We start from the raw sequence: 21,098 nt of genomic DNA, 5'->3' as shown, positions 1-21,098 counted from the left end.
CTATTCGCCAGACATGAACCCCTGTGACTTCTTTCTGTGGGGACACTTGAAAGACCAGGTGTACCGCCAGAATCCAGAAACAATTGAACAGCTGAAGCAGTACATCTCATCTGCATGTGAAGCCATTCCGCCAGACACGTCAAAGGTTTCGGGTAATTTCATTCAGAGACTACGCCATATTATTGCTACGCATGGTGGATATGTGGAAAATATCGTATTATAGAGTTTCCCAGACCGCAGCGCCATATGTTGTTGAAAATTGTAACTACTGTAATTTCGAAAGTTTGTCTGCCTGAAAATGTACTGTTGTCCCAAGCATATTGCAACAAACGGTGTATTTCTATCGCTGCTCGTTTAGTTTTTATTGCCGTTTCAAATATACCGGTTATTTTTGAAACACCCTGTACATAAATACACTATGTGACCAAAGTTATCCGGACATCTGGCTGAAGATGACTTGCACGTTTGTGGTGCCCTCCACTGGTAATGCTGGAATTCAATTGGTGTTGGCCCACCCTTAGCCTTGATGATAGCTTCCAATTCTTGAAGGCATATGTTCAATCAGGTGCTGGAAGGTTTCTTGGGGACTGGAAGCCCATTCTCCATGGAGTGCTGCATTGAGGAGAGGTACTGATGTCGGTCGGTGAGACCTGGCACGAAGTCTGCGTTCCAAAACACCCCAAAGGAGTTCTGTAGGATTCATGTCAGGACTCTGTGCAGGCCAGTCCATTCTCTCTCTCTCTTCGTTTCGTCGGTTCCGACTCTTCGTGACCCCATGAACCAAATCACGTCACTTTTTCCTGTCTTGCACTTTCTCCCATAGACCTTCCAGGTTGGAAAACATTGCTTCTGTGATGCCATCGATCCATCTCATCCTCTGACGTCCTCTTCTTCTAGTTCCTTCAATCTTCCTCAGCATTAATGTTTTTTCCAGCGAGGCATGCCTTCGCATTGTGTGTCCAAAGTAGGTCAGCTTTTGTTTTAAGATTAGACCTTCCAGGGAGAACTCTGGTTTAATTTCCTACAATATTGATCTGTTGGTTCTCTTTGCAGTCCATGGAACTCTAAGAAGTTTCCTCCAACACCACAATTCGAAGGAGTCAATTCTTCGCCGTTCAGCCTTTCTAATGGCCCAGGTCTCACATCCATACATCACAACTGGAAAGACCATAGCCCTCACAATACAGATCTTTGTTGCAAGTGTTATATCTCTGGACCTTATAACCTTGTCAAGGTTTGACATCGCCTGTCTACCGAGCAACAGGCGTCTCCGGATTTCATGGCTGCAGTCACCGTCAGCAGAGATCTGGGAACCGAGATAACTGAATGTGGTCACTACCTCCATGGTTTCTCCTGCTATATCCCACGAATTGGCCAGTCCATTACAGGGCTGTTATTATCGTGTAACCATTCCATCACAGGCTGTGCATTATGAACAAGTGCTCAATCATGTTGAAAGATGCTGTCGTCATCCCCGAATTGCTTTTTAACAGTGGGAAGCAAGAAGGTGCTTAAAACATCAATGTAGACCTGTACTGTGATAGTGCCTTGCAAAACAACAAGGGGTGCAAACCCCCATCCATGAAAAATGCAACTACACCAAACACCGCCACCTCCGAATTTTACTGTTGGCACTACACATGCTAGCGGATGACGTTCACTGGGCATTCGCCATACCCACACCCTGCCATCAGATCGCCACATTATGTACCTTCATTTGTCACTCCACACAACATTTTTCCACTGTTCAGTCATCCAATGTTTATGCTCCTTACACCAAGCAAGGTGTCGTTTGGCATTTGCGGGCGTGATGTGTGGCTTATGAGCAGCCGCTTGACCATGAAATCGAGTTTTCTCACCTCCCGCTTAACTTTCGTAGTACTTGCAGTGGACCCTCACGAGTTTGTAATTCCTGTGTGATGGTCTGGATAGATGTCTGCCTATTACACATTACGACCCTCTTCAATGATCGGCGGTCTCTGTCAGTCAACAGACGAGGTCTGCCTACAAGCTTTTGTGCTGTATGTGTCACTTCACATTTCCACTTCACTATCACATCGGAAACAGTGGACCTAGGGATGTTTAGGAGTATGGGAATTTTGTGTACAAACATACGACACAAGTGACACCCAATCACCTGACAACGTTCGAAGTCCATGAGTTCCGCGGAGCACGCCATTCTGCTCGCTCATTATGTCTAATGAATACTGAGGATCCTGATATGGAGTACCTGACAGTAGTTGGCAGCAAAATGCCCCTAAAATGAAGAACTTATGTTTTTGGTGGTGTCCGGATACTTCTGATCACTTAGTGTACAGACATCCTTTGTATGTATGTATATATGTATGTATGTATGGATGGATGTATATAAGAGGTATGGAATTGTAAGTATATTTAGTAAGTATATTTATACAGTAATGATTGTGAATCAGATGATTCACTTTATACATCAAAAGCATAATGTGGAAACTATTGAGGCAAATCTAAGGTTTGGTTATGCTTTGAGGTGTTAGGTTAGGGGTGAGCTGAGGTATACTGAACATGCCGCCTCCTGTGCTGCAGTTTGATGACAAATTCAAACCTGTGTAAAGCTCCTGAAGTCACACATACTCAAAGTATGTCAAAAGCTGCCTTGGAAGCTGTTCTGTATATCTGTGTCAAATAGAGGGTTCATGGATGAAGAGGGAGGGACACTTCTGTTCATTGTTGATAACAGGAAAGTACTGGATGTGCAATATATGTCAAAATACTGCCACTTACGTTAATAAGGATACCTTTAGAAGATAAAACATTAAAGAAGAATGGCAGCAGTGTCACAAAGAATCGTGCAACAAGAACTACACTGGGCAAGTTAAGGCATAGGAGCTCAAGCTACAATAAAAATGTTTGAAATATGTATCTTGATAAATGTAATCTAAGGCATACCAATTACTTAGGGGATTGTGATACTACAGCTTTCAAAGCAGTGTGTGCAGTAAACCCATAGAGTACAGACTGTGTGTTAACAAAACTGGTATGTGGGGGACACATACAGAAATGTTTAGATTAAGGGAACTGATAAGATATTTTTTAAAAAAAAGTGGCAAGAACTATGACATAGACAGATGTTGGGTGGGAAAGGCAGGCTTTCAGGGATGGAAACACACACAGGGCACGTTTATTTTGGAGAAGCATTCTGAGAAAACACAAAAAGTGTAGATTCTCTGAAACCAGCACTTTGGACATTTTCACACAAGCTACCTACCAATGAGCATATGCTGTGCTCTAAAGGCAATGACATGTGGTGCAGATATTGGAAATGTAAAGAGGCTGGTGAAACATACAGCCATAAAAATATCTTATCCTCTGCAGTATTAAATGAAATTAAACCTATGTACAGAGATCTCATGTATTCAAGACTTGTAGAAAAATGTTTACGTAGAGACGCACAGAACCATAATGAAGTTTTAAAGAGTCAGATTTGGCGGTGATGCCCCAAACTACATTCTGTGGTGCTGAAACTATTCAGATAGCAACATACGATGCTGTTCTATACATTAGGTTGGTGCATAACTCTGTAGCATTTTATTTCGCATGTTGGAATTCCAGTTGCTACGGGTTTATTTATCAATTGTCATTTTGTCATTTGGAGATAGTGAGTGGAGCTGTGTATGCTAGAAATTGGAGTGAAAAGAGGATATATCCAAACATTTCTGACATACTCTTCCATTTGAGTTCAGTAGTGCGATGACAGCAACGGACGCAGCCAAAAACTTTTGCGCCATGTATGGGGATATTGCCATTGAACAGTGCACAGAAAGAAAATGGTTCTCTCATTCTAACAAGGATCATTTTGACATTAGTGAGTCTTCACATTCAAGAAGACCTTCAGGGCTTAAGGGGCTCCGGAACGCCCTATACTTGCAATGTTAAAATAATGCTTATAAATTACATCTTTCCTCACAAAGTATTTGAGGTAGGAAGTTGAACTTTTTACAGATTATTTATTGGAATATGGGCTACAACTTAACACACGGATTTTACAAAATTTTAGTTCAGTTATTAAACATGATTTTTTTTCAATTGTAATGAAAATTCACAACATTTTTTTGCAATTTTTTATTTATATATTCAAAAATATACAGTTTTTTGGAAAAAGGCTGTGTTAAATTATGCAGAAGGTACTGTGTAACATTTACTGAAAGTTTGAAACAAATATGTTTGGAAGATCCTTAGAAAACATGTCATTAGTATGAGAAAATAAAAGGTTTGGGAATCGAGCGACAAAGATTGGATTAACTTTTTAGTGCATTCCAGGTCCATAGGATGGATTATCTTCATCCTCTGCAAACTCCTCCTCCAGCTTCCTCTTGTTCCTCTCCTGTTTACTCTTGCTTGTATTTCTAGACTATTTACAGCCCTGTCTGCAGCCCGAAGGCGTTCCTTGTCTAAAGCAAGCATCGCTCGTACCATGTTAGAACCTATCTTCATTCCCATATTTCTAAATACCTTGCACCTTACAATGTTGCCATCATTGAAAGTCGCAACAGCATCATACACACCAAAGTGAAGTGTTTCTATTCCAACAAATACAGTCTTGGGGATTCTCGACCATATAACACTATTTACACTTTCATTGGGGTTTTGAGTTTTTCCGTGAATACACTTTTTCAACAGTTCAGGTGCTGTTAAGTCTCTGAAAATAGGTTTTATCACCTCTATTATTGCATGAGGCAGACTATGCTTATGAGTGTACACTTCACCAGTTAGCAATCCTTTGTTATATTTACACCAACTGTCTTCTTCTTTGGGACACAAGCTATGTTGGGGATTTTCATCGGTTGAAGAAGTATGAAAAAAAAGAGCCCAAACAGCCTTCTTCATTTCGTCGACACTGTGTGTATTTTGCCTAATAGCCATTCCATAATAGTTCTGTATTTTGTCAATTACACTGTAGTTAACCTTCCCTTCCCATCCAACCCTTTACCATCACCGAGTTTTTTTTTTTTTTTTTGTACGAAGCTTTCAGTCGCCGAAGTCTTGTTCCTATTCGCTTCTGTACGTGTCCAATACACTCAAATTTCTGCACTACAACATCATCACCATAGGGCTTCAGTCCTTGAACATGTTTGAAACTTTTAGAATCACCGTCACCAAGGTAATTAACATATCGCACTTTATCACACGCCTCAGAACGCTGGAATATACTGGCAACACCAGCCACTTCCATTCCTCCACTACTGCCACTATAGTTAGCTTTGCAATTATTTTCATGTGTACCTTTAAATTTTTGTGGACATCTACAATACTTTGATATTACTGCTACATCTAAAACTTTCCCTGTATACATACTGGTGGCAGATACTACACCATGAAGAGATGTGTGTCCCCGTTTGTGCCAGGTACCATCGAACGCTGCAGTCAAATCTCCGTTACCATTATTTTCCATTACTGCCTCTTCCACAGCGTTCTTCATAGATTCTATACAGGCATCTTCTACTTTAGACCCTATTAATTTATTATAGGTCGTAAACTTGGTTGGGGGATTTGGAAGATTCATGATGCCACAGAAAATTGCACCTGCAGTAGCACCCTTACCAACTGAACGCAAGGAATAAACAAATCTAATGTTGTGTTCATAGATTTTGCTACCATTTTCTTCAGTTGCAGTTACTGCAACACTGTTCCAAAATGTGGTCATGTATGAACACTTATCACATTTCAGTTGTATTTCACTAGCAAGTCCTACGTGCTTTATTATGGAGAGTTCCAGACCAACTTCACTACAATGAATACATCTTACACAGTTTGAAAAAATTCCTTTGAGAACCGACATATCAAATATTTCATTCACATCCGATTCGCCCATAAAACATTCATTCATAGTTTTCACTCATTGAACCAAGCTTCTTCTGTGAAGTATTTTCTTTCCCACTTTGACTGCTATGGGCAGGTGTACTTGAGAGGTTAGGTTCACTCACTTGGTTATCGTCTTTATTGTTTACAGTAATAACACATACCTTTGGCTTTCCAACATTTCTCCTTTTCTTAAAAGCCTTCAGAGGATTTCTAATAACTTTACTTTTACTCATTATTAAACTTCAACAAAACAGAGACTCAAGAAACAGAATTAATTACGAATATTTTCGAGATAACGACAGAGTAAATAAACATGAAACAATCGACAATCACACCAGCGATATATATTGAACGATCACAGGTTAGCCACAACACATACTTTATCTCACATCACTAAAATGTACCTGATGAACACGGACGTTAATAATAACACCATTTGACAGCAGTTTAACAGTGCCACAGTGGGTCACCCCCATGTAGAACACATTTCAAAAAAAATTTAAAAATAGTTGTAGTCTTCGGAATTGAATAAATTATATATCTATTAAAAGGTAATAATCTGCAGATTCAGAAAATGCAAAAAAGTAAAAATTGAACTCTTCATGATTTTGAGCCTTTCCGGAGCCCCTTAATGAGGATCATATAAACATATTAATCCACAATGATCTGTATCAGTGTGCTTGAGAACTGGAAAATGTGATTTACTATCATGTGATCCTTCCACCATTGTGCAACATTTGCATGCAATGGGGAAGGTTCAAAAACTGGGTATTTGGTCAAGCACAAATCACAAAAATCAGCTAGTGGCTACATGTGCATCTCTGCCTGCTTGTCACTAATTGGCTCATGAACAACAATGATCATTCCTATCCTACATCATTACTGGTGATGTTAACATGAGGGAAAGAAAGGAATGGCTGAGCCAAAACAAATTAGCAACTCCCTGTACAAAGAGCTGCGCACATTCACAAAAAGACAATGTTATACATTTGCTGGAACAGCGATGGTATGGTTTACTACGAATTGTTTTCCTGAGGTGTAACTGTCACTGCTGACATTTACTGTCCACAACAGAGACATTTCGTACATGCAGTACAAGAACAATGACCAGAAAGACTGCATGAAGTTATGCTACTCCACGACAACACCTGTCCACATTCTGCTAGATTGACAAAAAACACTATACAGGCACCGGATTGGGAAGTCATTCTGCATCCACCTTTTTCACCTGACCTTGTGCCCTCAGATTTTCGCATTTGTTACACTCTATTGAACAACCTTCATAGAACTTGACTGTGGCACATAAAGTGCCCTCCGCCACACACCATGGGTGGCTTGCGGAGTATAAATGTAGATGTAGAACTTCCTTTCTGGACAATAATGAACTCCAAACATGGCTCAATGAGGTCTTTGTCTCAAAACAATATGATTTCTACAGGTGCAAGATTGAAAAGTTAGCCCAGCATTGGCAGACAGTTGCAAATAATGAAGGAGAATATATTATTGGTGATTAAAGTCTCTGATATGTGTATTTGTTGAGTTTATTAAATTTCCAGACAAACTTAATGAACTTGTGCACCAATACAATATAAGGGGATGAAGAGAAAGAGAAGGTATTATAGCTTTTAGGAATGAATCCAGGGATGCACACATTACAAACATTGAGAGTCGTGGATAAGGAGCAGGTCGATCGGGCTGATGCAGCATTGATAAATGCATCCAAGATACAGGCAGTTGACAAGACCATGGAAAGAGATGATGATGAAGACCCTGGTTCTGATGCAGGAAGGTTTTGAACATCCATAAAGTCAGTACATTTCAATGAAAAGTTGTATAATTAAACCTGTTTTCCTACAAATTGAATTTTTTTAGTTTTTGGGTAACATATAACTCCTCTAAGATTTAAGTGAACCCATTCAAATTCCTCAACTTGGGTATAAAGGTTACCTGTTTAAAATGGTAATATTCATTGCTTAGGTTTTTTCCTACCAAAAGCTGTAGACTAATTCTTCTTCAGTAAAATCTGTAATTATTTTTAAATTTTTATTCAGATCTCTAAATTGTTCATTAACCTCATTCCTTACCAAGTCACACTGGTTACCGATCTCACCATGTAACCCCGTATTGAAGTCAAAACGGCAGATTCTGGTTCAGATATCTATTATTTATTTCGAACTTTTCCTTGTGAGAGACTGCGAAATGCTCTTCCAACTTTTGAACCAGTTTATCTATATTTATATATATCCATATTTGAAACAGCTTATCTATATTTTTTTTCTTTAAATCAGCTCTAGTGATCTCTAATTCATCTTTAAGTTCAATCACGGCCTGCACCTTTGTCTTTGCAAGCATACATAATTTGATTATTAGTATACAATCTAACACAATGTTTACATCTGTATATTTAATTACTTTAGATCTACCATTAATTCAGCCTTGTTTGCATTTAGCTTTGCATTTAAGTCCATATTCTAATTGCAGAGTTTCCCTTTTAATATTAGTGTGTTCAGAATCAAATTATTTGTTATCTAAGTTATGAACTGCTGCACCTGTAAATTAATTATGTTTTTAGTCTGTGTCAGTGCACTATGATTGATATCCATATCTGTTGCAGTTTACACTGTGCTATAATCGGACACACTTCTCCAACTTTAAACTATCTATAAAAGAATACAACATACTCCTTCATTTAACAAATGCTTATACTGCATCTCAACATATGATCCCTTGCTGTATTTCAGCATTCAGCAACAGGGAACATCACTCGTATGTACTGTTTGAGATCGTACATTTGGCTTATGACATTTTTGACAGTTCTCTAAACATCACCCGTCCTGCTGCGACTTCATTTGGCACTGTCATAGCGCATGCATTTTCTCAGTGATCCACTGTGATACTCCACACTTGGATGCCAACTCATGGAGGTTACACCAACACACCCTTTGGCAGCCAGATACTATTGATGTGTGTGTGTGCATGGGGGGGGGGGGGGGGGGGGCAGCCTTCACCCATCTCTATGCAGTATTATTATCCATTCAGCAATCTTTATGCTGTATTCCATGACACTCTTTTTGCAAAATTACTTTAATATTTTCTAGCAACTTATTTACTGTGCACAGAGTCTCTTCACCTTTCTCTTGTTTCACTTTCATAGTGCTGCCTTCAGTGTTCCCTAATCCTGTACCTCAACACCCTTCAGCAAAAATGCTCTCCCATAATTACAGAACGGTCCCAAACACTGTTCCTCTATTTCTGACTGACCCTTGGTCAGGCTTACCATATTTATTTAATTATTTATTTATTTAGTCCAACCCACGATACACTACCATATTTTTCTCGGCCCAACCCAAGACATGGTTCTGAAATTAGCTAAAACCTTTGTCAGTTTACTGAAAGATGAAAGTTTATTTATTCAGTTGCATTTTTCTCTACACATAGCCCTTTTCAGAAATGGTTTGGTTGTTCATTTTAATTATATCTCTGAACACCACTAAAATTGCTGTTAGTGTTATCTACAGCAGAGAAAAGAAGAGAAGGAGGAGGAGGAGGAGGAAGAAATCCGCAGTATAACAAACTACACTTTCTTTAAGTTTGAATCTTTTTGTACACTGCAAAACATACAGAGCCAAAATCTGAGTAGTTTCACCTGACATTTCACTGACACTTAAGAGATTAACTTGGAATTCCTCTTCTAGTCTGAAATATGTTACAAGAAGGTGAACAGGTTTTATTTCACTTCTGCTTGACCTATTTTATCATTACACTTACAAAACTGTTTTCCAAAGAATGCAACGTATTTTCAAAATGGCGAAATAACGTTAACAATAACTGCTTCAGTTTTGGGTCTAGCAGAGGAACACTTTGGATCATGTAACTTTTTAACCAGTTGAGCTGTGCAGTCTGATGTTTTGAAAACAACTTTGTGTCTAGCAGTGTGGTATGAAAATATAGTCTCTCTTTAGTAGAACACTCCAGATCACTGTTATTCCCCACTTTGGCTTTTAAAAAATTTTTTGGTGAAGCACTCCTATGTTTAGATATTTTCACATGGCCTTCAATATTATCCTTCCGTTTACTGCTCCTGGAGTATGGTAAACCTACCTTTGGTATTCTCTTAAAGGTCTTACTTTAAAACCTGGTATCTCTGATTCCAATCCATTTCTCAAACTCCAAACGATCGATCACTAGCCCTTATTCACCTTGTTGTTCTTCTATACATAGCCTCTGCCACACACCACTCCCAATACATTGTGCTTCTTGGCACCTGTATTAGCTGGTACGCAAATTGCGACTTCCTTTGTTCCAGCCATAACCTTGGCGAAACACCTCACACCACATGAGGAAGCTATTTTTCTCTCTCACAAACATAGTCCATTAACACTGCTGCCAACAACTGCTCTCCTCTCCTCCAAGCCCAGTGTGGCCTCCATACTGGATCTCCCAATCCCAGAATATCTCCCACCCAAGCCCAATCAAGCTCCAAAGCCTCAAAATCCCGACCCCCTCCTCCCATTCAATCGTAGACCTTTGATCCAGATATTTCTCTTATCCAGAGATATCCTTTCTTTTGAATGGGATATGAATAGCCTGGATTTACTCATGAACTTCTTGTTCTTTTTTTCCCCAAAAGAACAAACAAACTGTTCCAAAGTTAGACTAATTTTATTCTACTTCTGAATGTGTCTATCAGCATAGTTAAAATTTTCCTTCTCAAAGTACGTATCAGGCAGTCACTGACTCCTAGAATTTTAGTTATCAAACTTAGACCACAGAAGATGGAAATCTCTAAATCTAGTGCAATTTACTGACCTCTTACACGCGTGAGACACTTAGAGGAATTTTCATACTCATTTAAAACACATTGTTAATTTGAAACATTGTTCCACCACTTCATTTAGGACTGACAAGGTACTGCGAACCATTTGGGTGGAAATAAAAAATCATAAAATGCATTACTACCGTCTATGAGGTAATGAAACAAGTTTTTTCTCCAAAGAAGACACACAGCGTACATTGCCCACATTTAACTCTTCTGCAGATATTGGATGGTTTGACATAATTCTCCATGGAATTTTGTATCCTAAGCATTCATGTTGGATTTTTTAAAAATACCATTGTACTCTGTCCTCATACTTTGCCACTTAAAAAAAGTACAATTTTTCATCTATTTTAAAATGCAGTGCCTTGTTTCTTCTTTCGTGTTTATGATGCACACTTATGAGCCCACAATGAGTTGCAAAATCCTGTATTATTCTTGATAACACCATTGTTCACTAGTATAGGATAAGTCTCAGAGATATGATCCCATGTATGTACAAGAGTAGAGTACTCAAAGCAAAAAAAAAAAATAATCGAGGAATTCATTTTCAAGTGTGTGGGTTCATTTTTAAGTGAGTGCTTTCGTGATGTCTGGCTGCTACAACTCTGAGGTCAATGTTGACAATAACTTCAACAGTTTAATTTGTGGTTAATTATAACATTCTATTAACTAATTTTTAATAATTAATCATTTATCACTGAAATAATCAAGAGTGTATTACATGTCATATGAATGTTCAGCACTGTCTGCCTTTTTAATTATCCTAAGTCAACTGACTTAAAAGACACTCAAAGTGCTGAAAAAGTAATGAAAAGTCTTTCTATTCCAAAACATTAATTTTCCATTTTTGTGGTTCTAAAATTTAGTTAGGGGTAATAAATAAAAATTTACTTCATAGCTGAGACGATGAATGCAATTTCAAGCATGAAAAGGCACTGAGTGAGGAGAATCTCTAAAATAATGAAAAATGCTCTGGAAGTAACAAAGACAAAGTAATTGTTTTTTCCCATCTATTTTAAGTACAAAAGCAATTAAAGAGATTGCAGGTGACAGTTGCAGAAAATGGTTACTGCAGTTTTCAACAAAACTGTGGAAGAAACATTTGCATACTCTAAGCAAAGAAACTGTTAAGAGGGAGACTGGTTTCTCTCCAATGACAAAACAAAATTTGACTGGAGATGATTTGTTGGAAACAAACAGCATTAACATAAAAGATGATACACACGAAAATCACATTCTTCAATGTTTGTATTAGCAGTATAGTCCTGACTGTAGCTGGAGAGCATTTATGATTATTTTATTTTGATTGAAGACACAGTGGGAGAGAAAATTCAATCGACAAATATCAGTATGATAGCACAGTTTCATTCACTGATTTTGCAAAATAAAATTACAAGTAATTAGAAGACCCTCACTGCTAATTGTTTCTTTTTGTATGCACTAGTGCACGCACTTACTGAATACTACTTGATAGCTTCTCTGGAAGGTTGAACAGAAATTCTTCATAAGTATGAAAATTTCACTTCCTGGGACTTCTAAGTATGGTTTCATTTACTTTGGGTACAGAAGAAATGTAACCACACATCTTGATATGGGATTTCTCTGGAAAATCACTAGTTTTGGCCACCCTGTGTACAGATCTGTTGTTGCATCAGAAAAATAATGCAACCAGACTCATTTCTGGCAGTTTTTGGAAAGTTTAGTCCAGCATACCTCTTTTCTCTTCCAAATGTACTTATGGTGGTGTGACCACTTTCTGAGCATTTCATGCACAAACGAATGTCTCTTTGCCTCTAGTTAAAATTGTTACTGTTATTGACAGTGATGTCAATGGTAAATAGTGAATGATTCATCAGAATTCCTCCTACCAACACATATCCAGTATATTTCACAGCGTAAGCATCACATCTTTGGGTTACACAGCATAGCATCCACCCACTAACAAACAGTAAGGTCTCCTTATAAAAACAATTTTATGTAACAGATAATAATGAATCAAGCTGTTACTGTACATTGTATGCGACAACAGGCATAGTGTTCTGTATTTTTTCCCCTTCCCTGCAGAGGATCTGAGGCACACTGTTAACGAGACTTAATGTCTTGACTGAATACACCGAAATAGGGTAAGATTATGTCCCTGGAAGAAGAAGAAGAAGAAGAAGAAGAAGAAGAACCAACAAATATCTTAGGCACAGATATTCTCTCTCTCTCTCTCTCTCTCTCTCTCTCTCTCTCTCTCTCTCACACACACACACACACACACACACTACTTCTTTTATAAAAGAAATAGCTTCTGATCAAAGAAAGAAGTCCCATTTCTATCCTTACACAGAAAGACAATTTTATCATACAATAATATAATATTTTTAATAATTCTAAATATACTATGAAAATACGCAAACAAAGTAAAAGGCATATGATTCAACATACCATCATCAGAGCAAATATTTGTCAAAATTTCCAGACATGTCTGCTGCCCTTCAAACAACGTCTGTGTATCTGCTATAAGTTTCTCCTGCTCCTTCAGTTTTTCAGTGTCTTCTATCACTTTGTCATCATCTTTACTCTGAGCAAGTGAGGTTGCCAAGGTGTCCAGCACTTGGCAGTGATCTACTTCCAACACAGATCCCAGAACAGCAAGGATCCGAGCTGTAGAAATCTTTGCTCTGATGTTTAAAGCCAGACCTGTGGATTTAAAGTATGTTTATAGAATGGAACATTACGGTGAAGTAAACATAACATGGCATATCCACGTACATGAGTATCCTCCTCAATAATTTTCAACCTACTTATGAATGTATACAAAATGTTATAAAAAAATCTCCTGCTAACCACTATGTAGAAGCAATTACAATCCAGAAAAAGAAACTAGTCAATGATAGCAGCTATCACTTGCAGCTTACAGATCAACAGTGTTTCACAGAATTACTGATGGGCATGCGTATTGCTAGAGGATGAACTATGTTGTACAGAACAGAGGTTCAGATAGATGATTTGAGAAAATGAATGGGAAATAGCATAATATAATGTATCATTTAACACTGGATTTCAAAATGGCTGCTGCTGATGAATACATGAAAAAAAGTAAAAATAAAAACAGGAAGAAGGATAAGAAAGGGGGGGGGGGGGGGGGGACATGCTCAGTAAGAAGGACGGAAAAGATGAAAGCAGAAGGAAGAGGGAGATGGGAGTGGAGAACAGGAATAGGAGGTGGGAAGAGGATTCTTATTATTATTAGTGAAATGGTAGTGGAGGGAGAGGGGGGAGCTAGTGGCAGAAGGAGAAAGTAACATTGTTTATTTCATTTGGCATTATAGTTTAAGTTTGTTTGTTCTTTAAAGGTGATGCTATTACAATTGTACACATGTTGCAAAACTATTTTTTGAAGGTACTGTAAGGAGTCAACTCTACATACACGTATTTGTACTTGTTAGCCCACTGACAACTATACATGTTAACATGCATTTGCTACAACAGGCATATAACAACAAAATGGCAGCCATCTAAGAACCAAAATTTGAAAAGGTTCACAATGTTGTGGAATACCATTTGCATTTTTGGGAACAGAAAGTGTATTAACAATCCTAAACATGAAAAATACCTGAGTTCCACAGGATCTAAAAAAAGTTAAAAATGTCAAGCTAAATTAAACAACGAGATACTTGATCAGCTAAACTGATTATCACCAGATTTTTGAAATTTCAGCTGTCAAGGAAGTTTAGGCCACTGTTCCTGTTGATTAAATTGACTGGCACTCCAATCTCTAGCATTTCCTTTATTAGGTTGTGCTAGAAATTTGGTAAGGGCACTTATATCCTTCAAAACGGCTGAGGAAGCTATTGAAACATTTAAGGAGAAAAATGATGATAATGCCAGGAAGTAAGGGAATCTGGACACTAACTGAAGCACTAATCAGTCATCTCTCAGTGTCAAAAAACATGTGACTGACAACTCATTTTTGAATGCAGGCATTAGATTTAATCTGATCTAAGAAATATAGAGAGGATTTACTATAAAAGGAGATGAAGCTGTTTATTTTCTGTAAGTACTTTCCATGCACCCTATATTTTATAATTCTGAGTGACTAGGGACTATAAGTTCCATTATTGCCACAATGTTAGCTGTTCTAGGCAGAAGACATGCTTTGATGGCGCTGCACATTTTCGCAATTGTGATCGAGGTAAACTGACACTGCAGTGCTCATCTTTGGCATACCAGTGTAGATGTTTTCTTATAAACAGCTAACTAAAGAGATCTGTGCAATTAACATGTTTATTTATATGTAAAAGCCAATTTTGGAATTTTCCTTTATGTGAGACAGCGTATGCCAGATTCATGTGCCAATTTGAAATTCTAAATTTGCATATTTTACTGTTTGCATCATTTCTGTGTAATCTTTCATTGATTGTATCAATATGTACTTGTCTGTATTGTGATATATTGTGAAATTTTGAACATTTGTGAGTGCGAAAATGAACTCATACTGGTACTCTTTTCATCAAGTGCAAGTTTAAAGTTATTTGTGCTGTTTTAAAATTTTTGAGAACAGCAGACCTATCCTCGTCCAAAATAATTATTCTCCAATTTTACTGTATAATTACATGAGCAATAGTTCTGTTGCCTTAATAGAAGTATTGTTTTGTGTATTTGCTTCAATTCTTAGTTTATAAGGCCATCATCAGGCTTAGATTTTAAAGTTATTTATTCACTATTCTGTAAAACACTGTACCAACAACAATGCAGCTCCACCGTGTTCTCAAACACAGGATGAGTTAGTTGACATTTGTAAGTAGGTCGAAACTGGCCTAACCACTGTCAAATGATTGGCAGTTGCTGAGAATTGGTGTGTTGGAAGAGCTTCTGAGAGTCATGTAACACAGCCTGTGGTATCAAAGGCACCTCAAGTACTATCTTCTGCCGCGGATCCCATCTCCTCTGATGGAAGTATGGGATCTGTCATCACTCATCCACTTGACTGTTAGTGGCATATCAATGGCAGATTTAGGCATCCTGTGCAGGGTAGACAGAGACAAGGAAGGACTCAGGGTGTTATACCAATCCCACTAACCAATAAGTTTGAGTGCTGTTTTTCACCGAACAGAAGCTGAGCCAGTGGGGCTCAGTTCACCTGTGTTGGGGAAACCTGCTTTGTCCTCTATCAGGAGGCAGCAAACACAGAAGGGTAGGTTCTATTAATCATTGGCAGCTGAACAGGTTGAAGACACTATTCCAGCAGCCACAAATGGAACAGGGTCCAACCAACTGCAGATTGTGGCACATGTTGGAACAAACGATGCCTGTCATCTGGGTACCACAATAATACTTTGACCATTTCAGCGATGTGGAGAGATGGTTGAGAAGACCAGGTCTGCCCATGGAGCTTCAATGAAGCTCACAATTAGCAGCATTGCCCCGACAAATTATCGTGGTCCCCCAGTTCAGAGTCAAGCGGAAGGACGTACCAGAGAATTCAAAGGTTCTGTGACAAGCTAGGGTGCCACTTCCTGGAGCTGCGTCATCATAGGTTGTACTACACTTCAGAGGCTGCTACCCAGGTAGCCGTCTATGTGTGGGGTGCTTTTAAGATTAGGCTACTCTCCATCCAGTCCCAATGATGACAGCTGTGCGAGACCCAGACGTATAACTGTATGATCCAAGAGAATATTAAAATACTAGCAGTTAGCTGCCAAAGCATTTGCAACAAAGTGCCAGAGTTTGAAGCACTCCTGAAAAGCAGTGAAGCTCACGTAATATTTGGTACAGAAAGCTGGTTTAAACTGAAGATTGATAGCAGTCAGATTTTTAGGGAAAACTAAAGTGTATATCAAAAGGAGGCTACTGGGAAATGGAGGTAGTACATTTGTTGCAGTAGACAAGAAAATCAAATCCACTGAAGTAGAAATTGAAGCTGCATGTGGGATGGTTTGGGCTAGACTCTTCTATAGCCCACCACGCTCAACTTCTGATCTAATTGGAAACTTCAGAGAAAACTTCATGTCACTTATGTGTAAGTTCCCCAATCATATTGTAATCATCTGTAGAGACTTTAATCACCCAAACATCAATTTGAAAAGTTACAGTTTTGTCTGTAGGGCATGACAAGACATACTGTGAAACATCACAAAATTCATTCTCTGAAAACTAGCTTGAGCAGATAGTTAAGAACTACACTTGTAATGGAAATATTTAGAGTTAATTGTGACCTGACCTCTTTGAGGATGTCCACATCGAAACTGGTATCAGTGACCATGACGCGGTTTTGGCAACAATGATTACCAAATACAAAGGACAACATAAATAGATGGAAAGATAAGTATGCTCAGTATACTACATTTTTAAAAAAAGCACATAAACATAAATTATTAAAACTTGAGCAAGGTGAATGCTTACTTTTTGAAACAATTATTGTCCTCACAGATGACACATATTTGACACTGTTGCAGACACTTTCAATGAATAATGATAGTTCCAAATCAGAGTCTATAACCTGACAGAGTTCTGAAGAAACGTTCTATTAGCATGTAGCTGGATCTGCACTGTGACAATACTGTCGACTTAAGCCACTGATTACACAGAGACTCAGGGTGAGCAGCACTGTGCTCTCACATAAATAACTTTATAGTTGTGGAGGCGAAAGGAAAAATATGGAGGCATGTTCACACAGATACTCCAATTCATTGATTTGTCTGGCAGCAACTATCTTTACTTCTGGTGTTGTTATAAATTACCAATTTCTGCACGAGACACTGTTCTGCGGATGACCCAACATGAGGTGTCTAGTGAAATTTTTGACTGGATTGAGGATTTTTTAATAGGGGGGACGTAGCAAGTTATCTTGGATGGAGAGTTATCGTCAGATGTGAAGTAACTTCAGGTGTGCCCATGGAAGTGTGTTGGGTCCATTGCCGTTCATGTTTTACATTAATGATCTTGCAAACAATGTTAACAGAAACCTCAGACTTTTTGAAAATGATGTAGTCATCAATAATAAAAGTACTGCCCGAAAGAAGCGGCATAAATATTCACTATCAAACAACACAAGCCTCAAAAAATAATACATCGCCAACTGGTATTGTTTGTGATCCCTCCAAGGTCTTCGACTGTGTAGATCGTGATACTCTCTTAGAAAAAGTCAACTTTAATGGAACTGGTGACTTTACACACAGATGGTTTGTATAATATTTGCCAAACAGAATGCAAAAGGTTGTGCTGAATAGTTCAGACAATGTCAGAAAGATAGAAGATTTTAGTGATTGGGGTAAAATCACGAAGGGAGCCCCACAGGCTTCAATATTTTGCATAAACATTGGGGCTTGAGAAAGCTATTCGCAAAATGGGTTCTGCGATTGCCCGTGCATGACCAAAAACGGTATCGTGTGAAGTGTTGCAAGGATGGTTTGCAGTTGTTCAGGAAGAATCCGCGGGACTTTAAGTGTTGTTTTGTCACTGTGGATGAAACATGGATACATTACTATACTCCTGAGACCAAACAACACTCTAAACAATGAGTTACCAAGGGAGAATCTGCACCAAAAAAGGTGAAGACCATTCCTTTGGCCGGAAAGGTTATGGCGACTGTCTTTTGGGATTCGCATGGGATAATCCTCATCGACTATCTGGAAAAGGGTAAAACTATTACAGGCGAATATTATTCAACCTTATTGGACCGTTTGAAAACCGAGCTGCAAAAAAAAACCCCAAATGATTGGGCCACAAAATTTCCATCACGACAATGCACCAGCACATATCTCAGCAGTTGTGGTCACAAAATTAATGGAAACATAATTCCAACTCATTTCACATCCCCCCTCTATTCTCCAGACTTGGCTCCCTCAGGCTACTATTTGCTCCTCAATTTGAAGAAATGGCTGGCGGGACAAAGATTTTATTCAAACGAGGAGGTGACTGCAGCAACTAATAGCTATTTTGCAGACTTGTAGAATTCCTATTATTCGGAAGGGATCAACAAATTAAAACAGCATTGGATGAAGGGTATAAGTCTAAAAGGAGACCATGTCGAAAAATAAGAAAGGTTTACCCCAAACACGTAAGTAGTTTTTGCTTTTGCTTGGACTTTTCCAACGCCCCTCGTAAATCTAATTTGTAGCGTGTTTAAAATTAGTTGTGAACTTTGACAGTTCAGCATGGAGCAAGTGGAGGTTAGCCTAGTTGCCAGCGTATGCTGAGCGCGTCAGCAGGTGATGACAATGCCAGGCCTACCTGGCAGACTAGCCTGACTGCATGAAATGCAAGACGCGCAATCCAGCCGATCTGCGATCTTTCTCATACAATTTTAAAGAAGCTGCTCACTAGTAAATTCTGATTCTCACACATATTATAGCGTAATTTATCAGCTTCATGATGAACTGCCTGTCATTTCGTAAATTGTAAAAATTATTGTGATATGTTGATATTCAGTTAACTACTGCAAGAAATTCTTAAAGTTTGCAGTGAAAAATAGGGGTTGCTATGAATTTGCATTCGGTGTGTGTTGAGTCAAATGTTGCTGCATATAAAATGTAGGCAACATACTTAATTATTCTTTAAACTTGGAAGGAAGAAAATTGAATGTATGTACACCGCTCCATCACAAACTCATGCGCCAGAGAAAAGGCCAAATTGAAACATTCATAAATTCCTCATATCTCATAATTGTTTGGGATATCTGAACAAAAGTTTGGCAAGTGATAACACACAAAGAGGAGAGTATTTTGCTGTGTAAAACTTACACCTCTATCACAATATTCAAGTAACTACAGTCTCCCCCCCCCCCCCCCCCCCCAATGAAATAATTAACTTTTAAGGACCATCGGCAGCTGGTGAAACAAGAACTGCTGTGGGTTTTGTGACAATATAACTGAAGTTACATGTTTATTTTTATTCCGAGAATAGGCTTCTTCATGAATTATTGACCTTTCTTGCCCACAGTTGCTAGTTCAACAATATATTGTTTCAGGATTTTGTCGCAATTCCAACTGCATTAGAATATTAGTGAGATGAATATTTGTTAACTCTGCTGTGTTCTGGCAAGAAGCACCTTTAAACATGGCAACAAGAGAAGTTACGTATTACTCAGAACTCGTTTGAATCCATGTCTCCTCAACTACCTTCTCAGTATGGCTGACAACTCAAGACCTGTTCTGTGTAACATTTGAAATGGCTTCTATTGTCAGCATTTCAACCTCACTAGTGTAAACTTCTAGTTCTTTTGCCACATTACTTTTCACCCAGGCCCATTTATTCTCAGTCAGATTTAAATGAGTGTAATACGGAGGACGCCTGATTTAAACTACATCCTTTAGCGTCACCTTATTTAAACATGCTAGGTTCAACTTTATCCAATGGAACATTTCTTTGAACCCACAGCAAAACATCCACTTTCCTCCACTGCAGTGTTGTAGCTTTATACATCACAACAGAGTGGTATGGCGCATTGTCCATTACTATTATCGAATTCGGAGTAATGTTTTGCAGCAGAACATTATCCTCACAGCTGGTGAATGTGTTGCTGAATGACCATTTTTATTGTGAATCTCATGTTTAGACGTACTGCACTGTCGTTATTAATGCAGTGCCAACACGAAACACTATTCGCAATACCTGATGAGTGCAGATCACCTCAACACCAGAAAATACTACTTTGCAATGAGAGCTGAGAAATGTGAATGCATCTAATGTGTGACCCCACATGGTACTCCTTATCCACAACATGGTAACAGGGGTACTTTACCAACCAAACTGATGGCGGCGTGGTGGTGAAAGCCAGTTCGCCATTGGTGTTACCTCAGCAATGGCATCACGTCTCCTCCAGTGAGCTAAACGTCAAAAATTGCAATTATGAAATTGTTTTGTCTAGACAACTCCTTCTGTTCCACTGATGAATTTAAACTTAAAAACTGAGAGCGCGTAAAAAAAAAAAAAAAAAAAACTTAACTGACTCGTTCCACATCATTTCAATAAAAAAGATGAGCAAGTGGGAAAGGGGTGCAAAGACTGGCAATTTATGGTCAGAAATGTAAAAATTTACAGTCACAATGAGTCACAACTGGAATCGGCCAGCTCATACAAAAACCTGGGTGTCACACTTTGTAGGGATATGAAATGGAATGATCATGAAGGCTCAGTTGCGGGTAAAGCAGGTGGTAGACTAAAAGGAGATTGCCTACAGATCACTTGAGTGGCCAGTTCTAGAATTTTGCTGAAGTATGTGGGATCCACACCGAATAGAGCTAATGGGGGATATTTAACTTTTACAGACAAGGGCAGTCCCAGCTTTATTTGACCTGTGGGAGGGAGTTACAGAGATGTTGAAGAAACTTGACTAGCAGACTCCCGATTGAAGACAGAAAAACTATTCCAAGAAAGCCTGCTTACGAAGTATCAAGAACTGGCTTTAAATGATGGCTCTAGGCATATACTACAACCCCTAATGTATCACTCA

At 38.6% G+C, this 21,098-nt stretch overlaps 1 protein-coding gene across 1 annotated transcript in view; it reads right to left on the bottom strand.

The window, feature by feature from the left end:
- LOC124787716 (HEAT repeat-containing protein 3) overlaps nucleotides 1-21,098 on the bottom strand; it is a 309,813-nt gene that overhangs the window by 61,691 nt on the left and 227,024 nt on the right. Inside the window, exon 7 of the mRNA XM_047254560.1 lies at nucleotides 13,088-13,342. Within this exon, the coding sequence (XP_047110516.1) occupies nucleotides 13,088-13,342 (255 nt within the window). The remainder of the gene's footprint in view (nucleotides 1-13,087; nucleotides 13,343-21,098) is intronic.

Source organism: Schistocerca piceifrons, chromosome 3, assembly GCF_021461385.2.
Source record: "Schistocerca piceifrons isolate TAMUIC-IGC-003096 chromosome 3, iqSchPice1.1, whole genome shotgun sequence".
Classification (NCBI taxonomy): Eukaryota; Metazoa; Arthropoda; class Insecta; order Orthoptera; family Acrididae; genus Schistocerca; species Schistocerca piceifrons.
Note: the sequence above shows the minus strand (reverse complement) of the source record. Positions and strands in the feature narration are given on the sequence as shown.